Source organism: Podarcis erhardii (genome assembly GCF_964252035.2).
Source record: "Podarcis erhardii genome assembly, chromosome: 18".
Taxonomy (NCBI): domain Eukaryota; kingdom Metazoa; phylum Chordata; class Lepidosauria; order Squamata; family Lacertidae; genus Podarcis; species Podarcis erhardii.
In genome coordinates this window covers 8039167-8055414 of record NC_138516.1, presented here as the reverse complement: position 1 = coordinate 8055414, position 16248 = coordinate 8039167, and the positions used below count along the sequence as shown (strand labels likewise).

The following is a 16248-nucleotide window of genomic DNA, read 5'->3' as shown; positions in this document are numbered from 1 at the left end:
CGAAGCAGTGCTCTGTCACCGAGCCACGGCCCCTTCTACATAGCAGTGCATGTGTGAATGCTCCCCCCTTCTTCCCATGTCCCCTGGGTGGGCCTAACCAGCCTCTCCCAGACGGAAGCTAGAATATGTTCAGTTGGGATTCCTACATGGTGGGGGTGGGATTTAGACTACAGTGGTAACTCAGGTTAAGTACTTAATTCGTTCCGGAGGTCTGTACTTAACCTGAAACCGTTCTTAACCTGAAGCACCACTTTAGCTAATGGGGTCTCCTGCTGCCACTGTGCCGCCGGAGCACAATTTCTGTTTTCATCCTGAATCAAAGTTCTTAACCTGAAGCAGCACTATTTCTGGGTTAGCGGAGTCTGTAACCTGAAGCGTATGTAACCCGAGGTACCACTGTACATGACCCTCTTTGTTGACTTGGATGGAGAATAGAGAAGGTTGTGTGTTTAGAAACTAGCCTTCTATACAAATGTGAGTTCTGCCTTCATTGCACCTATCCACTTTCCCCTCTGGCCCTGCCAGCCACTGGTATGTGCCCCCCCCCCGGTTGGGAATTCAGCCCTCAGCCTGAGAAAAAGTCCCCCAACCCTGCTGTATTCCCTGGCCTACCTCACAGGGTAGGTGACACACCTTGGAGGAAGGTTGGGGTATAAAAGAAGAACAGATAAAGAGATGAGCCCACCTGTCTTGGGTGCTTTAGTTGAGGTTCCTGCATTGGAAGGGGGTTGGGCTGGATGACCTCTGGGGGTCCCTTCCAACTCTGCAACTCTGTGATTCTCCCACAGGTGAGGCAAGTATTCCCTGCGCTGCGTACTGCTGGCGAAGCACTAAAACTCCAGTTTCCCGCCAACCGCGTTCTCTGAAACGCCACGGCCCTTGGGGGAAGAGCTGTACCACGTGCATTTTCAGAACGTATAAATCACTACTCCCCACCCTGACCCTTCGGGTTCGCAGCATGTTTTCTTTTTACCGTCGCTCTGCCCGTGGTCCCATCTATCAGAGCCGGCTGAGAGCTTATCAGCTGGGATAATTAAACGCCGCCTCTTTGGAAGCTGCTGGGCACCCCTCTAAACGCACACTGGGCAATCGAATATTGCCCCAGAGGGATCATATTTCGGTGTGCCTGTTAGGGAACGCTGGCTCAGCAAGAGTCTCGCTGCTCGGGAGGCTGACCGCTCCGTTCGCACGGCCGGAGAAACATTTCGGGCGTCCAGGAAGCGTCCCTGCAATCGTTCGGGGCGGCTAAAGCAAAAAGAGATTGCAGAGAGCTCCAGATTGCAGAGAACTGAGCAAAATGGCCAGAGTTTTCAACCTTTTTGAGTCCACGGCTCCCTTGACCAAATGCATTCTTTTCCTGCGACACCCCTGTGGGGCTCAGGAACCCAGTTATGTCCCCCCTTCCCTGCAGAGCTGGCAACCCCTCACCCTTTTCCCTTGTGGAGTGTTCCCTCGGCCTCCTCTCCTCTCCCCTCTCCTTGGGAGTCCTCAGGGCAGCCGCTGCTGCTGCCCCGATCTCTGAGCTTCGCCCAAAGAGAGGTGCCTTCTTGCACTGCCCCACAGGGGCCTGGGAAGAGGATTTCCCCCAGCCTTAGTGGCCCAATGGAGACTGGCCAGAGGTGAATGTGAGGCCAGCACCTTACCTTGGGGGGCAGCAGCGGGCGCTGCCGGGCCTGCATGGCAGAAAGGCTCCAACTCGGCACTGGGCACTCAGCTCTCAGGCAGGCCTTGCACACAGCAAGCACAAGAAACGCCAGCATGGTGCCTGCCTGGCTGCCCGGCCTCCCACATGTCTGCCCATTCCCAACAGCAAGGGCTGGCGGACTGGGCTCCCTCGCCCACTTGCTTGCTTACTCCGAGGCTGCCTCAGCCCCTGGCACCCAGCACCCCCTGGCCAGCCCCATAGGCACCATTCCCCTGGGGAGCTTGCAGCCAGGGCTGCTGCAACAAACAGCTGTGCAAGCCTTGGGGAGGCAGAGATGCGAGAGGGCATCAGATGAGGGAGGGAAGGAAAGAGGGACAGAGGCCAGTGTTGCCCGCGGCACCCCTGACCATCATTTTAGGCACCCCAGGGTGCCACGGTTGAAAGCCACTGGCCTACACAGTTCAGAGTGATGTTGGGGCAAGTGTGTATGTGTGTGTCTGTGTGTCTGTACTAGTTGTGACTGACCCAGGAGCCTTGGATTGATGAAGATTTCCACCCAGCTGCGAGGGGAAAAGGCAGATTCCACGCTAGGGATCATTAGGAAAGGAACTGAAAGTAAAAGCGCTGATGTCATTAATGCCCTTATACAAGCTTGTGGCGCAACCGTGTTTGGAATGTTACGGGCCGTTCTGGTCGCCTCTCCTCAAAAGGGATATTGCAGAGTCGCAAAAGGTTCCGAAAAGGGCAACCGAGGTTGCAGCGTTTCGGGCTTTGTAGGGCAAGGAAGACGTTTATAAAATTATAAAGGGCATCCGATTTATTGGGACAGGTAAATGTCCTTTTTCACGCAGTGCAGAGTTAAACTGTGGAACTCCCTCCGCAGGAGGCAAGGACAGCTGCCAACCTGAATGGCTTTAAAAGAGAATTGGGCAAATTCGTGGGGGAGAAAATTATTCAAACTGCATTTGGAACGTAGAACGAAGTGATGGTTCTGTGCTGCGGACTCCTGGAAGCTCCCATGGCGAGCAAGACCTTTTCTCCAAGCGATCAGGCCTAGGGGATTAAGACAATGGGTTATTTTCTTTTTATTCTCTTTCCCCTCTGCCCCTAATGCTGACACGCTGCACACAGGAGCAAGCTCGCTAATGTCTCCTGTTGTCTTTGGCAAAGGTAGAATAAATGGCGTGAATTTGCTCGGCTTGCTTAAGCTGTGCAGGTCAAAGCAAAATCCCACTCGCCTCAGCTTCAGAAACTTGGTCTACCACGAGATTCTGACATTTCCCCCGGCTGTTGCTGATAATATACTTTCTCAGTTCCCATTCCAGCTTGAGGGCTAGAAACTTGAAACGGAATTTTTATTTGCCGCCCGCACACCCCTGGCTGCTGTTCTGGAATTTCTCTGCTCCGCTCGGCTCCGGTATAACCAGGCAAACTTTCTCTTTCTCAACCGGAGTGAGTGTTCTCTGTTGAAGGAAGCTTCACCCTAAATTGGAAATCTTAAGTGTTCCAGGAGCGGGTGGCAAAGCAGATAATAACAGGGAGGTCTCTTTTTCTTTTCTCTCTCTCTCTCTCCCTCTGCGCTATTGATTTTATACTCTTCATAATAAGTTACCCTTCGTAAAACGTAAGTAAAGGAAGCCCGGCTTAAGCTGCTCTTACGGGAATCGCCGGTTGCAGATTTCCTATCAAAAGCTCTTGCAAAGTTGGGAAAAGGAGGGGGGAGGGGGGAGGAGGAGCAAACCCGTATTAAAAAGTAGAAGTAGTGGCTAAAAAAAGAGAAAAAGACTCCATTGCAGGTGTAGAAATAAAGAATTGCAAGCACCAAGAATCTGCCTCGTTCCACTTTTCTGACCATCTCTAGCTGCTGAGAAATTCACAAATACAAAAAGTAACAGGCCTACCCCATTCGCCTTTTGCACCTGTCCTTTCAGGTACGCTGCCATGGAACATGGAAGCTCAATTGGATCGGCACGGTTCTGTGGCAGAACATCTGCTATGCGTGCAGAAGGCCCCAACTTCAATCCTCGGCCTCTCCTGGCAGGGCTGGGAGAAACTCCCGGTCTGCAAGAGAGGAGAGCCCCTGCCGGCCGTGTTGACAGTATTGGCCTCAATGGACGTGGGTGGCACTGTGGTCTAAACCACTGAGCCTCTTGGGCTTGCCGATCGGAAGGTTGGTGGTTTGAATCCCCGCGACGGGGTGAGCTCCCGTTACTCTGTCCCAGCTCCTGCCAACCTAGCAGTTTGAAAGCACACCAGTGCAAGTAGATAAATAGGTACCGCTGTGGCGGGAAGGCAAACAGCGTTTCCGTGTGCTCTGGTTTCCGTCACAGTGTCCCGTTGCACCAGAAGCGGTTTAGTCCTGCTGGTCACATGACCCGGGAAGCTGTCTGCGGACAAACGCCGGCTCCCTTGGCCTGAAAGCGAGATGAGTGCCGCAACCCCATAATCACCTTTGACTGGACTTAACCATCCAGGGGTTCTATACCCTTTACCTTTTTACAATGGAGCAGTAAGTCTGTTTCCTGCATTTATAGAGCAGAAGGACTCTAGGAAGCCAATGGATTCTCCTTTGGTGGTTTGGCCTGGCTGGAACGTGTTTTCGAACTCTTTGTTGGCTTGGATCAGGGGTCAGCAAACTTTTTCAGCAGGGGACCGGCCCACTGTCCCTCAGACCTTATGGGGGGCCGGACTATATTTTGGAAGGAAAAAAAAGAACCAATTCCTATGCCCCACAAATAACCCAGAGATGCATTTTAAATAAAAGGACACATTCTACTCATTAAAAACACGCTGATTCCCGGACTGTCTGCAGGCCGGATTGAGAAGGCGATTGGGCCGAATCCGGCCCACGAGCCTTAGGTTGCCTACCCCTGGCTTGGATGGAGGATAGAGAAGTTTGTGTGTTTAGAAACAAGCCTACCTTACAAAAGTGAGATCTGCCTTCATTGCACCTACTCACTTTCCCCTCTGGCCCTGCCAGCCACTGTTATATGGCCCGCCTGGTGCAGAATGTGGCCCTCAGCCTGAGAATAAGTCATCCCACCCCTCCTCTCTGTCCTACCTCTCAGGGTTGTTGCGAGGAGGCAAGCAGGGGCAGGACCGTGTGCGACACCCCTTATGGAGGAAGGTTGGGGTATAAAAGAAGAAGAGATAAAGAGATGGGCCACCTGTCTTGGATTCTTTAGTTGAAGTTCCTAGGACCTCGTACCTACGGGACCGCCTCTCCCGGTATGCCCCACGGAGAGCCTCAAGGTCCATAAATAGCAACACCCTAGTGGTCCCGGGCCCTAAGGAAGTTAGATTAGCCTCAACCAGAGGCAGGGCCTTTTCAACACTGGCCCTGGCCTGGTGGAACGCTCTGCCTCATGAGACCAGGGCCCTGCAGGATCTGATCTCTTTCCGCAGGGCCTGTAAGACAGAGTTGTTCCGCCTGGCCTTTGGCTTGGAGCCAATTGGATTCCCTCCCCCTCTTCCTTTTTCCTTTCTCCTCCTGTGATGAGGCTGCATTTTAATATTTCAATGTTGTATTTTAATCTTGTTTTTAAGTTGCATTCATTCAACTTGTTTTTATTATTGCTTGTTAGCTGCCCTGAGCCCAGCCTTGGCTGGGGAGGGCGGGGTATAAATAAAAATTATTATTATTGCAAGGGGGTTGGGCTGGATGCCCTTTGGGGGTCCCTCCCAGCTTGACAGTTCTGTGATGCTATCAAAGGCACCACCGTCTGGCTGCCTTTGAGAGGGGGGGAATCTACCGTAAGTCCGAGTTCACCTTTCTCGAACCCCTGTCTGTACAGAGAGATATTTCTTTTCCCGCTTCTTCGTCCTGCATGAATTATGCAGAACGGTTGCCTCCATACGGTGGTTTTGCATAATCTATTCATAATCTGCTCTGCTCCTGGGAACCGGGAACGCCGTTTTCAAAATAGAAAAAGAGAAAAAAGAACTGGCCTCCTCTTTTGTGAGATTCCACGCCACGGGTATATCGTCCCAGCAGCTTGAGGGCTAGAAACTTGAACATTTTTTTAAAATGCTCAGATTTCTCCCCCTGCCCGTCCAATGATGCTGAATTCTACCTCCATTCTACCTTCTACACCATGGCATCTCCAGATTTATTTATTTTTTAAGGGGACTGCAGATCGGTTGACGGGAAAGACCCCGCGATTCTGGGAGAGCAGCTGCCAGTCAGAGCAGGCGGGAATTGATGATGATGATGTTTATTTATACCCCGCCCTCCCCAGCCAGGGCGGCTAACAACCAATAATAAAAACAAGTTGAATGAATGCAACTTAAAAACCACGATTAAAAAAATTAATTAATAATAATACAAATTTAATAAATAATAATAATAATAGTATTTACGCAGAGAGAGAGAGAGAATAAACGACATGCTTACACTAAATAAAACCTGAATTAGATCATGCACCCCTCTTGTTTTTATTTTTTTAAAGGGGGGAGGAACTTCCTGCCGCCCTCCTCCAGGGCCTCTTTCCTTGCTGCCGCCAAAGGGAACACGGAGAATAGTATATGGACCCTTTCGGTTCTTCTTTTTTTCCAATTTTTTAAAATCAATTTTCCAGATATTTTTTTAAAACAAACATAAATCTCAACCGTATTTAAACCAAACTTAATAACATTCTTACATGACTTCCTTGTATCCCCCTGTTTGAATTTCAGTGTATATCATTTTAACGGTTTTCCAAAACCTATATTCTTTAAAAATTAACTTAATCACTTGACATCTTCCTTTCTTTGCAATTCAGCATTAAACATATTAATTCGTCACATTACGTATTTAAATGCGAAGCCTGTCTGTTATTTGCAAGCTTTTCCAATTAGTTTGGACCCTTCCAGTTCCTATAAAGTGTCCATATCGCTCAGTCTGCAGAGCACAAGGCTCTTGGTCTCCGGGTTGTGGGTTCGAGTCCCACGCTGGGCGAAAGATTCCTGCATCACAGGGGGTCAGAATAGAGGACCCTCGGTGCCCTTTCCAGCGCTACAAGTTCTGTGGTTCTAAAGTACAGTGGTACCTCGGGTTAAGTACTTAATTCATTCCGGAGGTCCGTCCTGAAACTGTTCTTAACCTGAAGCACCACTTTAGCTAATGGGGCCTCCCGCTGCTGCCGCGCCGCCGGAGCACGATTTCTGTTCTCATCCTGAAGCAAAGTTCTTAACCTGAAGCACTATTTCTGGGTTAGCGGAGTCTGTAACCTAAAGCGTATGTAACCTGAAGCGTATGTAACCCGAGGTACCACTGTAATGACAAAGGACATCGGCGGCCCCAGCAGCTGGGAACGGCTGGACGTCTTTCAAGAGCACAGACTGACACCTTTTAAACAGCTACTGTCTTTTAGCTGCGTTCTTTTAACGGCGTCGTAAAAAAGGAGATGGCTTTGCTCGTAAAGGACAAGCCATGTGTTGCTCGCTTAGGAAGGAAGCCAAGCGAGAGATTTAAAGCTTCCCAAACCTTAAATTATTCGGTGTCTTCCTCCTCTCTCTCCCCCGCTTTGCCAGCTCCAATTCCAGTCCAGTAGAGCATGAGACACTCACTCTCGGGGTCGAGGGTTTGAGCCCCGTGTTAGGCAGAAGGTTCCTGCCTTGCAGGGGGTTGACCCTCGGTGCCCCTTCCGCCTTGATAGTTCTGCGATACTGTGGCTGCGGCTTCTGCAAACTTCCTAGGTTTTGCTAGCAGGGCGCCTCGAAGCGGGAAAGGCTGAGCGTTGGCAAAGTCTGGGCACCTCGAAGCGGGAAATGCTGAATGTTGGCAAAGGGCACAGTGCTAAACTGGAGGTGCATGTTGTTCACAGCAGTGAGCGGGGGGACGGGGGACGGGACAGTGGCTTCCAGACGGCCTTTTTCAGTGCATGAACCAAGGCACAACGGAAATACCATATTTTTCTCTCTATAAGACGCACCAGACCACAAGACGCACCTAGTTTTTGGAGGAGGAAAACAAGAACAAAAATATTCTGAATCTCAGAAGCCAGAACAGCAAGAGGGATCGCTGCGCAGCGAAAGCAGCAATCCCTCTTGCTGTTCTGGCTTCTGGGATAGCTGCGCAGCCTGCATTCGCCCCATAAGATGCACACACATTTCCTCTTACTTTTTAGGAGGGAAAAAGGGAGTCTTACAGAGCGAAAAATACGGTAATCGCTTTCTTACACAGGTGAGAGGAGTGGACCTGTAGAAAATCAGGCTAGCTGGCTCTCAGGAAGGCTTGTCCTGTTGAGCCAAGCTGGAAGGCGTATTCCCTCCTGGGGGCCAGAATCCGTTAGCAGTGATCTGTCGGGGATGAAACCACTTAGTGGGGAAGAGGCAAAAGTTTGTGACGTTAACTCCCTCTCTCTGTCTGTCTTTGACACCTCATTTTTTCAGTGTTAGAAACTCAGATATATAAACTAATCGTCAAATGGCACCTTAAAACCTAGGCTGCATTCGCCACAATGGAAAGTCCAGGCGCCGTTTCCTTTTTACAATGAGATTTCTTATTACTATTCATTTCTCTACCGCTTTATAGTTTAAAGAAAGCAGTTGACAACATATTAAGACGCCAAATAAAACAATCCAGAATGAACAAATTCAGGCTTCAATTAAGTATTTCAGATCCTTCTCTAAGTGACATTTTTCTTTCTTCCCTATTGGTATTTACCTACTTAGTTTATAGATCTGCCCCATGGCAGAAGGACTCTAGGAAGGCAGTGGGGTGTAGTGGTTAGAGGGTCAGACTAGGACCTAGGAGATGATGCTTGAAATCCCCACTCCGTCAGGAAGCTCACAAGGTGACCTTGGAAACAGTCGCAGCCTCCTGACCTACCTCACAGGGTTGTTTTAGGGATTAACTTGGGGGGGTGAACCATGGAGAAAAAGGTGGGAGATTAATGCAAGGAACAAATTCTTCTGCTGCCCTGCTTCAGAAAGCTGGAGGGGCCAGCCAGATGGAGATGTCAGTAGCCAGCCTGGTGTCCAGAGATCTCCACGGGGTCGCAATTGGATCTGCGCCACTTGCAAAACGCGCCTAGGAGATTTCGAACACTGTCTGTAGTCCAGCGACAGCTGGGGACCCAAGTCTGAGAAACACTGCCAGCAGTATTTTGTTGTCCACTGTGACGACAGGGTGCTGGACTCGGTCCCATTTCTTTTTGTTGTTTAGTCGTGTCCGCCTCTTTGTGACTCCCTGGACCAGAGCACGCCAGGCCCTCCTGTCTTCCACTGCCTCCCGCAGTTTCGTCAAACTCATGCTGGTAGCTTTGAGAACACTGTCCCACCATCTCGTCCTCTGTCGTCCCCTTTTCCTTGTGCCCTCCATCTTTCCCGACATCAGGGTCTTTTCCAGGGAGTCTTCTCTTCTCATGAGGTGGCCAAAGTCTTGGAGCCCCAGCTTCAGGATCTGTCCTTCCAGTGAGCACTCAGGGCTGATTTCCTTCAGAATGGAGAGGTTTGATCTTCTTGCCGTCCATGGGACTCTCAAGAGTCTCCTCCAGCATCATAATTCAAAAGCATCTATTCTTCGGCGATCAGCCTTCTTTGTGGTCCAGCTCTCACTTCCATACATCACTAGCCTGGCCTTTTTAAAGATGAGCCATTCATCTGGAATGGAAGTTGTTAATGGTGAGAGTTCACAGCAGAGTTCCTGCAAATCTTCGGGTACCTTTGGCTGCCCACGTGCAGCTGGTTTCTCTTTCCGTTTGTCGCAGACAGAAGGGGAAACCTGGCTTGTGAAATCAGTCCCGACGACATAGCTTTGTCGCATTCCAAAGAATTCCAGGCATCTTAGACCTCAAGGCAGAGGTGGTGGCAGCAGCTGATCTGCGAAACCGGCTGTTCCCCAGGCCACAGACTCTTGCCTCGGAGCTCTGGCGCATCACGCGGAGTTGTTCCCAGGCCCTGTGGTGCAAGACCCTTCTCTGAACATCAGGAACAGATGGGTAGCCGTGTTGGTCTGCCATAGTCAAAACAAAATAAAAAATAAAAAAATTCCTTCCAGTAGCACCTTAAAGACCAACTAAGTTAGTTCTTGGTATGAGCTTTCGTGTGCATGCACGTCACCCTTCTATAGAAGTCACCAGACCCTTCTATATAGTGAGAAGGTGGGGAGGGGTATTACTCAGAAGGGTGGTGGGAATGGGTGATTGGCACCCATTCTCACCCCTTGCTTTTTCCTGTAAGACCTATTGCAGTCGTTAAGAGTCGTCAACAGGCTCATCACAGCTTTCTGCCAATCACCCAATCCCACCACCCTTCTGAGTAATACCCCTCCCCACCTTCTCACTATATAGAAGGGTCTGGTGACTTCTGTTTCAGTGTATCTGAAGAAGTGTGCATGCACACGGAAGCTCATACCAAGAACTAACTTAGTTGGTCTTTAAGGTGCTACTGGAAGGAATTTTTTTTATTTTTTATTTTGTTTGAACATCAGGAGAGTGTCAGCATCGCCCTTGAGCCAGTGCCACCAACTGGACTCACACACTTCAGCCCCGACTGGGCTAGGCGAGCTGGGTAGCACTTCCAGAGACCACCTTCTGCACAGGAACAGGTCAAAGTGCTGTGGACTCACAGCTTAGAGTTGTGAGCACCGGATTCACTCCAACAAGAAGACAGTCGTCGCACAGCAGAGTATAGCAGAGCACAGCAGAGCATAAACGACTCGGAGAGCAGCTCTGTAGAATATCTTCTTTTATTCTATCTACAACTATAATACACAACTATGTACAGAGCTAAATGAGGTCTAAACGAAAATGAATGCTTAACTGCACTGAGTGTCTGCAGCTGCTCTTAGCAGCAACCTTAGCTATACACACGATCTCTCTCTAATACTCAGTCTCTCTCTCTCTCTTTGATGTGAGGCTGGAGCGGAATAAGTAGAGAGCAGAAACTGCCCCCTCCTCTCTCGAGAATCAGCAGAGAACATCAGCAGATTCTTGGATATGGGAGGGGTGAAATCTCCTCAGAGAGACCCTAGCTACGACCAGAGGCCTGTGACGTGTTCGCGCAGCAGCCAAACTTTGGGGGGAAACGGGCAGGAGGGGGACCTCACCGCCGTCGCAGCAGTGCTCTCCTGACTTGGGATCCCCAGCATTCAGCCTCCGGCGATGGAGGTTGAGGGCAGCCACTGTGGTTGTGGGTTTTCCGCAAAATTGGAGTCATTGTGAACTGCGGGAAGGTCTCTCTGTTGGAGCGCCACTACGGTCTCCCTTGGGAGGTGGGGGACTCTCCTTCCTTGGGTGTTTTTAAGCAGAGGTTGGATGCCCATTTGCTATGGAAGCTGTGGCTGAGATTCCTGCAATGCAAGGGGTCAGACTGGATGACCCTTGGAGGTCCCTTCCCACCCCACGATTCTAACACGCAGCCCAGGGTTGGGAGAACCTGCAAGGTGTCTCAACCCCAATACACATCAAATCAGCTTTCTCCATCCATACTGGCTGAATGAAATTGTAGAACGAGCCAAACTAACAGGAAGGATCCGAAACCGGAGGGACCAGAAGTTTACCGAAGAATGGAGTAAATTTACTGACTACTTGAAAAGTATTTGTGATGCTCAGACGACGTTTGTAGGTTTGCAAGAAGTTCTGTGAGAAGTATGAATGGAAATATTGTTAAAATGGAAATGGAGAGAAGATAGGTTAAGAGACATGAAGACAGTATTAAGTTAGGAAATTGCATAAGAAGTGATGTAAGACGGAAGTTAATCAGAGGTGCTGATGGAAGTCCAGTAAGATTGTATTAGTGATCATTTTGTGTGGTATGTTTTATAATTTCGTATGTTAAGAACCAATAAAAAATTTATATATACAGTGGTGCCCCGCAAGACGAATGCCTCGCAAGACGAAAAACCCGCTAGACGAAAGGGTTTTCCGTTTTTCAAGGTGCTTCGCAAGACGAATTTCCCTATGGGCTTGCTTCGCAAGACGAAAACGTCTTGCGAGTCTTGCGAGTTTTTTCCCTCCCCCCCTTTTTCTAAGCCGCTAAGAGCCGATAAGCCGCTAAAAGCCGCTAATAGCGCTAATCCGCTAAGCCGTCAATGGGCTTGCTTCGCAAGACGAGAAAACCGCTAGACGAAGAGACTCGCGGAACGGATTATTTTCGTCTTGCGAGGCACCACTGTATATAAAAAAATGAAACTGTAGAATGTAAGAACAGACGGTTTGCAAGACGGAGCTCAGACCCCACATCAGAGGACTCATGTTACACAGGACAATAAAGCGTCTTTAACGTCTGCCTTCCTTCCTCCTTCCTTCGCTCCTTTAGGGCATGTTGCAGCTAGGAGGGTGCCGGTGAAGCCGCTCACTCTCCTTTCCGCATCCACCGCGCACAAGTTGGGAACCCTCTTTTCATCCCCGGCTTCCTCCATGAGGCGGCAAGAAGCCTGATGCCCTCTTCGGCCCTCACCATGGATGGCGGGAAAAGCTTCCACCCCCCTTGCACACACCAGCAGCCGGTCAACATGTTTTGTGGGGTGCCTACCCTTCCGGCCCAACTAAGCATGCCCACCCTAGAGGTGAGTAATACTGATCATACTAATAATTTATTATTTATACCCTGCCCATCTGGTTGGGTTTCACTATCCACTCTGGGTGGCTCCCAACAGAATATTAAAAACACGATAAAACCTCAAACATTAAAAACTTCCCTAAACAGGGCTGCCTTCCGATGTCTTCTAAAAGTCAGATAGTTGTTTATTTCCTCGACATCTGTTGGGAGGGCATTCCACAGGGAGGGTGCCACCACCAAGAAGGCCCTCTGCCTGGTTCCCTGTAACCTCGCTTCTCGCAGAGAGGGAACTGCCAGAAGGCCCTCGGAGCTGGACCTCAGAGTTTTACTGTATTGTTCTGCTCCAGAGTAATTGGTACCAGGAGCTGATGTCATCTCCTAGGTTTGGCACACAGGGTGTCCCCCCAATGATGCGGGGGTTGTGTTCCGGACTCCCCACACGCATAGGTGAAATCATGTAAAGTAGGGAGCCCCTTCTAAGTGCCCTTTAAGCGCCCTCTCTGCCGCCCTCTCTTCAATCCGTGCCAAAAATAATGTACCCCAAAATATCCACAGCTAGAATCAAAGCTTTGGGGCTTCCTCTGCCCTCTCCAGACTCTGGGAAGGGTCTCCTCGTGAGCCACGAGGACTCTCTCCCGCCACATCCAGATTTTAGTCGTACCTTGGATCCCGAACACCTTGGAACTTGGACGTTTCGGCTCCTGAACCCCGCAAACCCAGAAGTGACTGTTCCGGTTTGTGAACCTTCCTTTGGGACCTGAATGCCCAGTGGGGCTTCCGATTGGCTACAGGAGCTTCCTGCAGCCAATCGGAAGCCACAATTTGGTTTCCGAACGTTTTGGAAGTCGAGCGGACTTCCGGAATGGATTTTGTCCGATTTCCAAGGTACAACTGTATTTATTTATTGGGGGGACGGGACGCCTGTATAAACCTTGAGTGAGGGGTCGCCAGGGTTGGAGCATTCCACCAGGCTGGAACCAGTGTTGAGAAGGCCCTGGCTCTGGTTGAGGCTAATCTAACTTCCTTAGGGCCTGGGACCTCTAGGGTGTTGCTATATATGGACCTTAAGGTCCTCCGTGGGGCATACCGGGAGAGGCGGTCCTGTAGGTACGAGGGTCCTAGGCTGTGAAGGGCTTTAAAAGTCAAAACCAGCAGCTTAAATCTGACCCTGTACTCCACCGGGAGGCAATGCAGCTGGAAAAGCACTGGGTGAATATGCTCCCATGGCAGAGACCCTGTGAGGAGCCTCGCTGCTGCATTCTGCACCCGCTGGAGTTTCTGGGACAGCTTCAAGGGCAGCCCCGCGTAGAGCCAATTACAGTAGTCCAGCCTGGAGGTGACCATCGCATGGTTAGTCATGCCCATCCATTTCAACATCTCTGAGTAAGACTGACGTGGGTACAGCCCTCAGTAACTGCTGCTATGCTACGTGTTGTGTGTTTAAGTCGTCCTCGTCGTGAGCGACCCGTTACTGAATCTGCCTCATTTGTAGTTTCAGAATTCTGCTTCCAGTTGGTGGACTCAAGCGCCCTATTCATCGGCTTCGTACTCGGCGCCATCTTTCCTGAGCGACAACCAGTAAGTGCTACGCTGCGGGAGAGGTACCGGCTAATGCAATTTTATTGGCGAAGCTTCGGTGTGCGAAATAAAAGAGTTCAGCCCAAAGCAAAGTCTGTAACCTGAAGTGTATGTAACCTGAAGTGTATGTAACCTGAGGTACCACTGTAAATGGCGTAGCAAAACAGAATCAGAGCCGTAGCATTGGAAGGGACCCCGATTTATTGAAGAACGGCGACTCGGGAAGAAATTATTGGTGGCGAGAGCCGTTCGACGGTGGACCGGACCTCCTGGGAAGGTGGCATGTTTGTAGAAAGAGCTTGGGGGCGCCAGCTGCCTGAGGTTTTTTTGCTGTGGTTCCTGCGTGGCATGGGGTTGGGCTGGATGACCTTTGGGGGACCCCTTCCAGCCTTACTGTTCCGTGATCTTGTGTGTGCGTGTGTGTGCATTTCCCCCTCCCCGATACGTTTCTGCCATCATATGCAGATTATATTGCCTTGCCAGGCAGAGAGTACGTTTTTATGGAGCAGGGGTGAGCGACCCTGTCTGACCTCCACCTGCCTGCCTTGGTATTTGCGAGCTGGCGGCTGCTTCCCTTTTAAATTCTCGACCTTGCTTAATGGAGTTCATGAAGCGCTGGCTCGGGGCGGGCTGAGCCAGTGTATATCATTTGGGTGTCATTTTCCCTGCGCTGTCCCCCTATTCTGCGGCACCAGCATTGCTGCCTGGTTCACCACATACCGTGGAAGCGTCCTTATTCGTATCAGGCTACACCTTCCCATTTTAATTCACTATAGTCTACTTGGGCAGTGGATCTCAGGGGCCTCAGACATTCCCCTCCCTGATGTAGTCAAAGCAGACATTAGGAGGACCCTGCGGGGACTTGGAACCCATTTACCTGCCCACAGACTGTCTCGCCAGAGTGGTGCATGCTCTGGTTATCTCCCGCTTGGACTACTGCAATGCGCTCTCTGTGGGGCTACCTTTGAAGGTGACCCAGAAACTGCAATTAATCCAGAATGCAGCAGCCAGACTGGGGACTGGGACTGGCCACTGAGACCATATAACACCAGTTCTGAAAGACCTACATTGGCTCCCAGGACGTTTCCGAGCACAATTCAAAGTGTTGGTGCTGACCTTGAAAGCCCTCAATGGCCTTGGACCAGCATCCCTGAAGGAGCGTGTCCACCCCTATCGTCTAGCCCGGACACTGAGGTCCAGTTCCGAGGGCCTTCTGGTGGCTGCCTCCCTGTGGGAAGTGAGGTTGCAAGGAATCAGGCAGAGGGCCTTCTCGGTGGTGGCGCCTGTCCTGTGGAACGCCCTCTTATCAGATGTCAGGGAAATAAACAATAGTCTGACTTTTAGAAGACATCGGAAGGCAGCCCTGTTTAGGGAAGTTCTTAATGTTTGATGTTTTATTGTGTTTTTAATACTCTGTTGGGAGCCACCCAGAGTGGCTGGGGAAACCTAGCCGGATGGACAGGGCATGTATGTATGTATGTATGTATGAATACATACATACATACATACTGTGCCGGTGCCTGGAATCCCTTCCAGCTGCACGCCAGGGTTTGCAAACTCCCAACTCTTAAAAACATAGAAGCATGGAATTGTTGAGTCGGAAGGAACCACCAAAAACCATCTAGTCCAGCCCCCTGCAGTGCAGGAACCACGGCTAAATAATCTAGGGCCCTCGTACCCACGGGACCGCCTCTCCTGGTATGCCCCACAGAGGAACTTACGGTCTTCAAATAAAAACACCTTGAAGGTCCCAGGCCACAGAGAGGTTAGGCTGGCCTCAACTAGAGCCAGGGCTTTTTCGGCTGCGGCTCCAACCTGGTGGAACGCTCTGTCACAAGAGACCAGGGCCCTGCGGGACTTGACATCTTTCTGCAGGGCCTGCAAGACAGAGCTGTTCCACCAAGGCCTTTGGCCAGGGCGCAGCCTGACCCCCTCCTTTGGCAATCTGCACAGAATTTTGCTTATTGGTTGCCATCAATTTTGATTTTAATTAATTTTTATAATGTTTTCATAATGTTGTACTGTTTTAGTGTTGTTAGCCGCCCTGAGCCCGGCTTCGGCTGGGGAGGGCGGGATATAAATAAAATTTATTATTATTATTATTATTATTATTATTATTATTATTATTATCATCATCATCTGTGGCAGAATGATGGTCTTCTTTAAAACGCCCAACTAGCTCACCACTTTCCGAAGGAGCTGTTTCCACTGCCCTACAGCACTCTCCCTCAGAAAGATCTTCCTCATACTGAGCTGGGACGTCTTCCTTGACATTTTAATCCATTGGTTTGGCACTCACTCTCTGGAGCATCAGAAAACAAGCTTGCTCCACCTTCCCTGAGATAGCCCTTCAGATGCTGGGTGTGGCATTCATGTCAAAAGCCGGCCAGCAGAGCTGAAATGAAGACCTGGTCAAATTTTAATCAGAAGGTCGGCGGTTCGAATCCCCACGATGGACGGGGTGAGCTCCCGTTGCTCGGTCCCTGCTCCTGCCAACCTAGCAGTTCGAAAGCACGTCAAAGTGCAAGTAGATAAATAGG

The 16248-nt window shown here is 50.2% G+C and overlaps 1 protein-coding gene across 3 annotated transcripts in view; it reads left to right on the top strand.

Moving 5' to 3' along the window:
• The window catches only part of SBNO2 (strawberry notch homolog 2), a 107704-nt gene that overhangs the window by 19391 nt on the left and 72065 nt on the right, over window positions 1–16248 (top strand). For all 3 annotated transcript variants that reach the window (XM_081846029.1, XM_081846030.1, XM_081846028.1), the window contains exons 2-3: window positions 11888–12137; window positions 13623–13708. In XM_081846029.1, the coding sequence (XP_081702155.1) occupies window positions 12009–12137; window positions 13623–13708 (215 nt within the window). In that variant the 5' untranslated portion in view covers window positions 11888–12008. The remainder of the gene's footprint in view (window positions 1–11887; window positions 12138–13622; window positions 13709–16248) is intronic.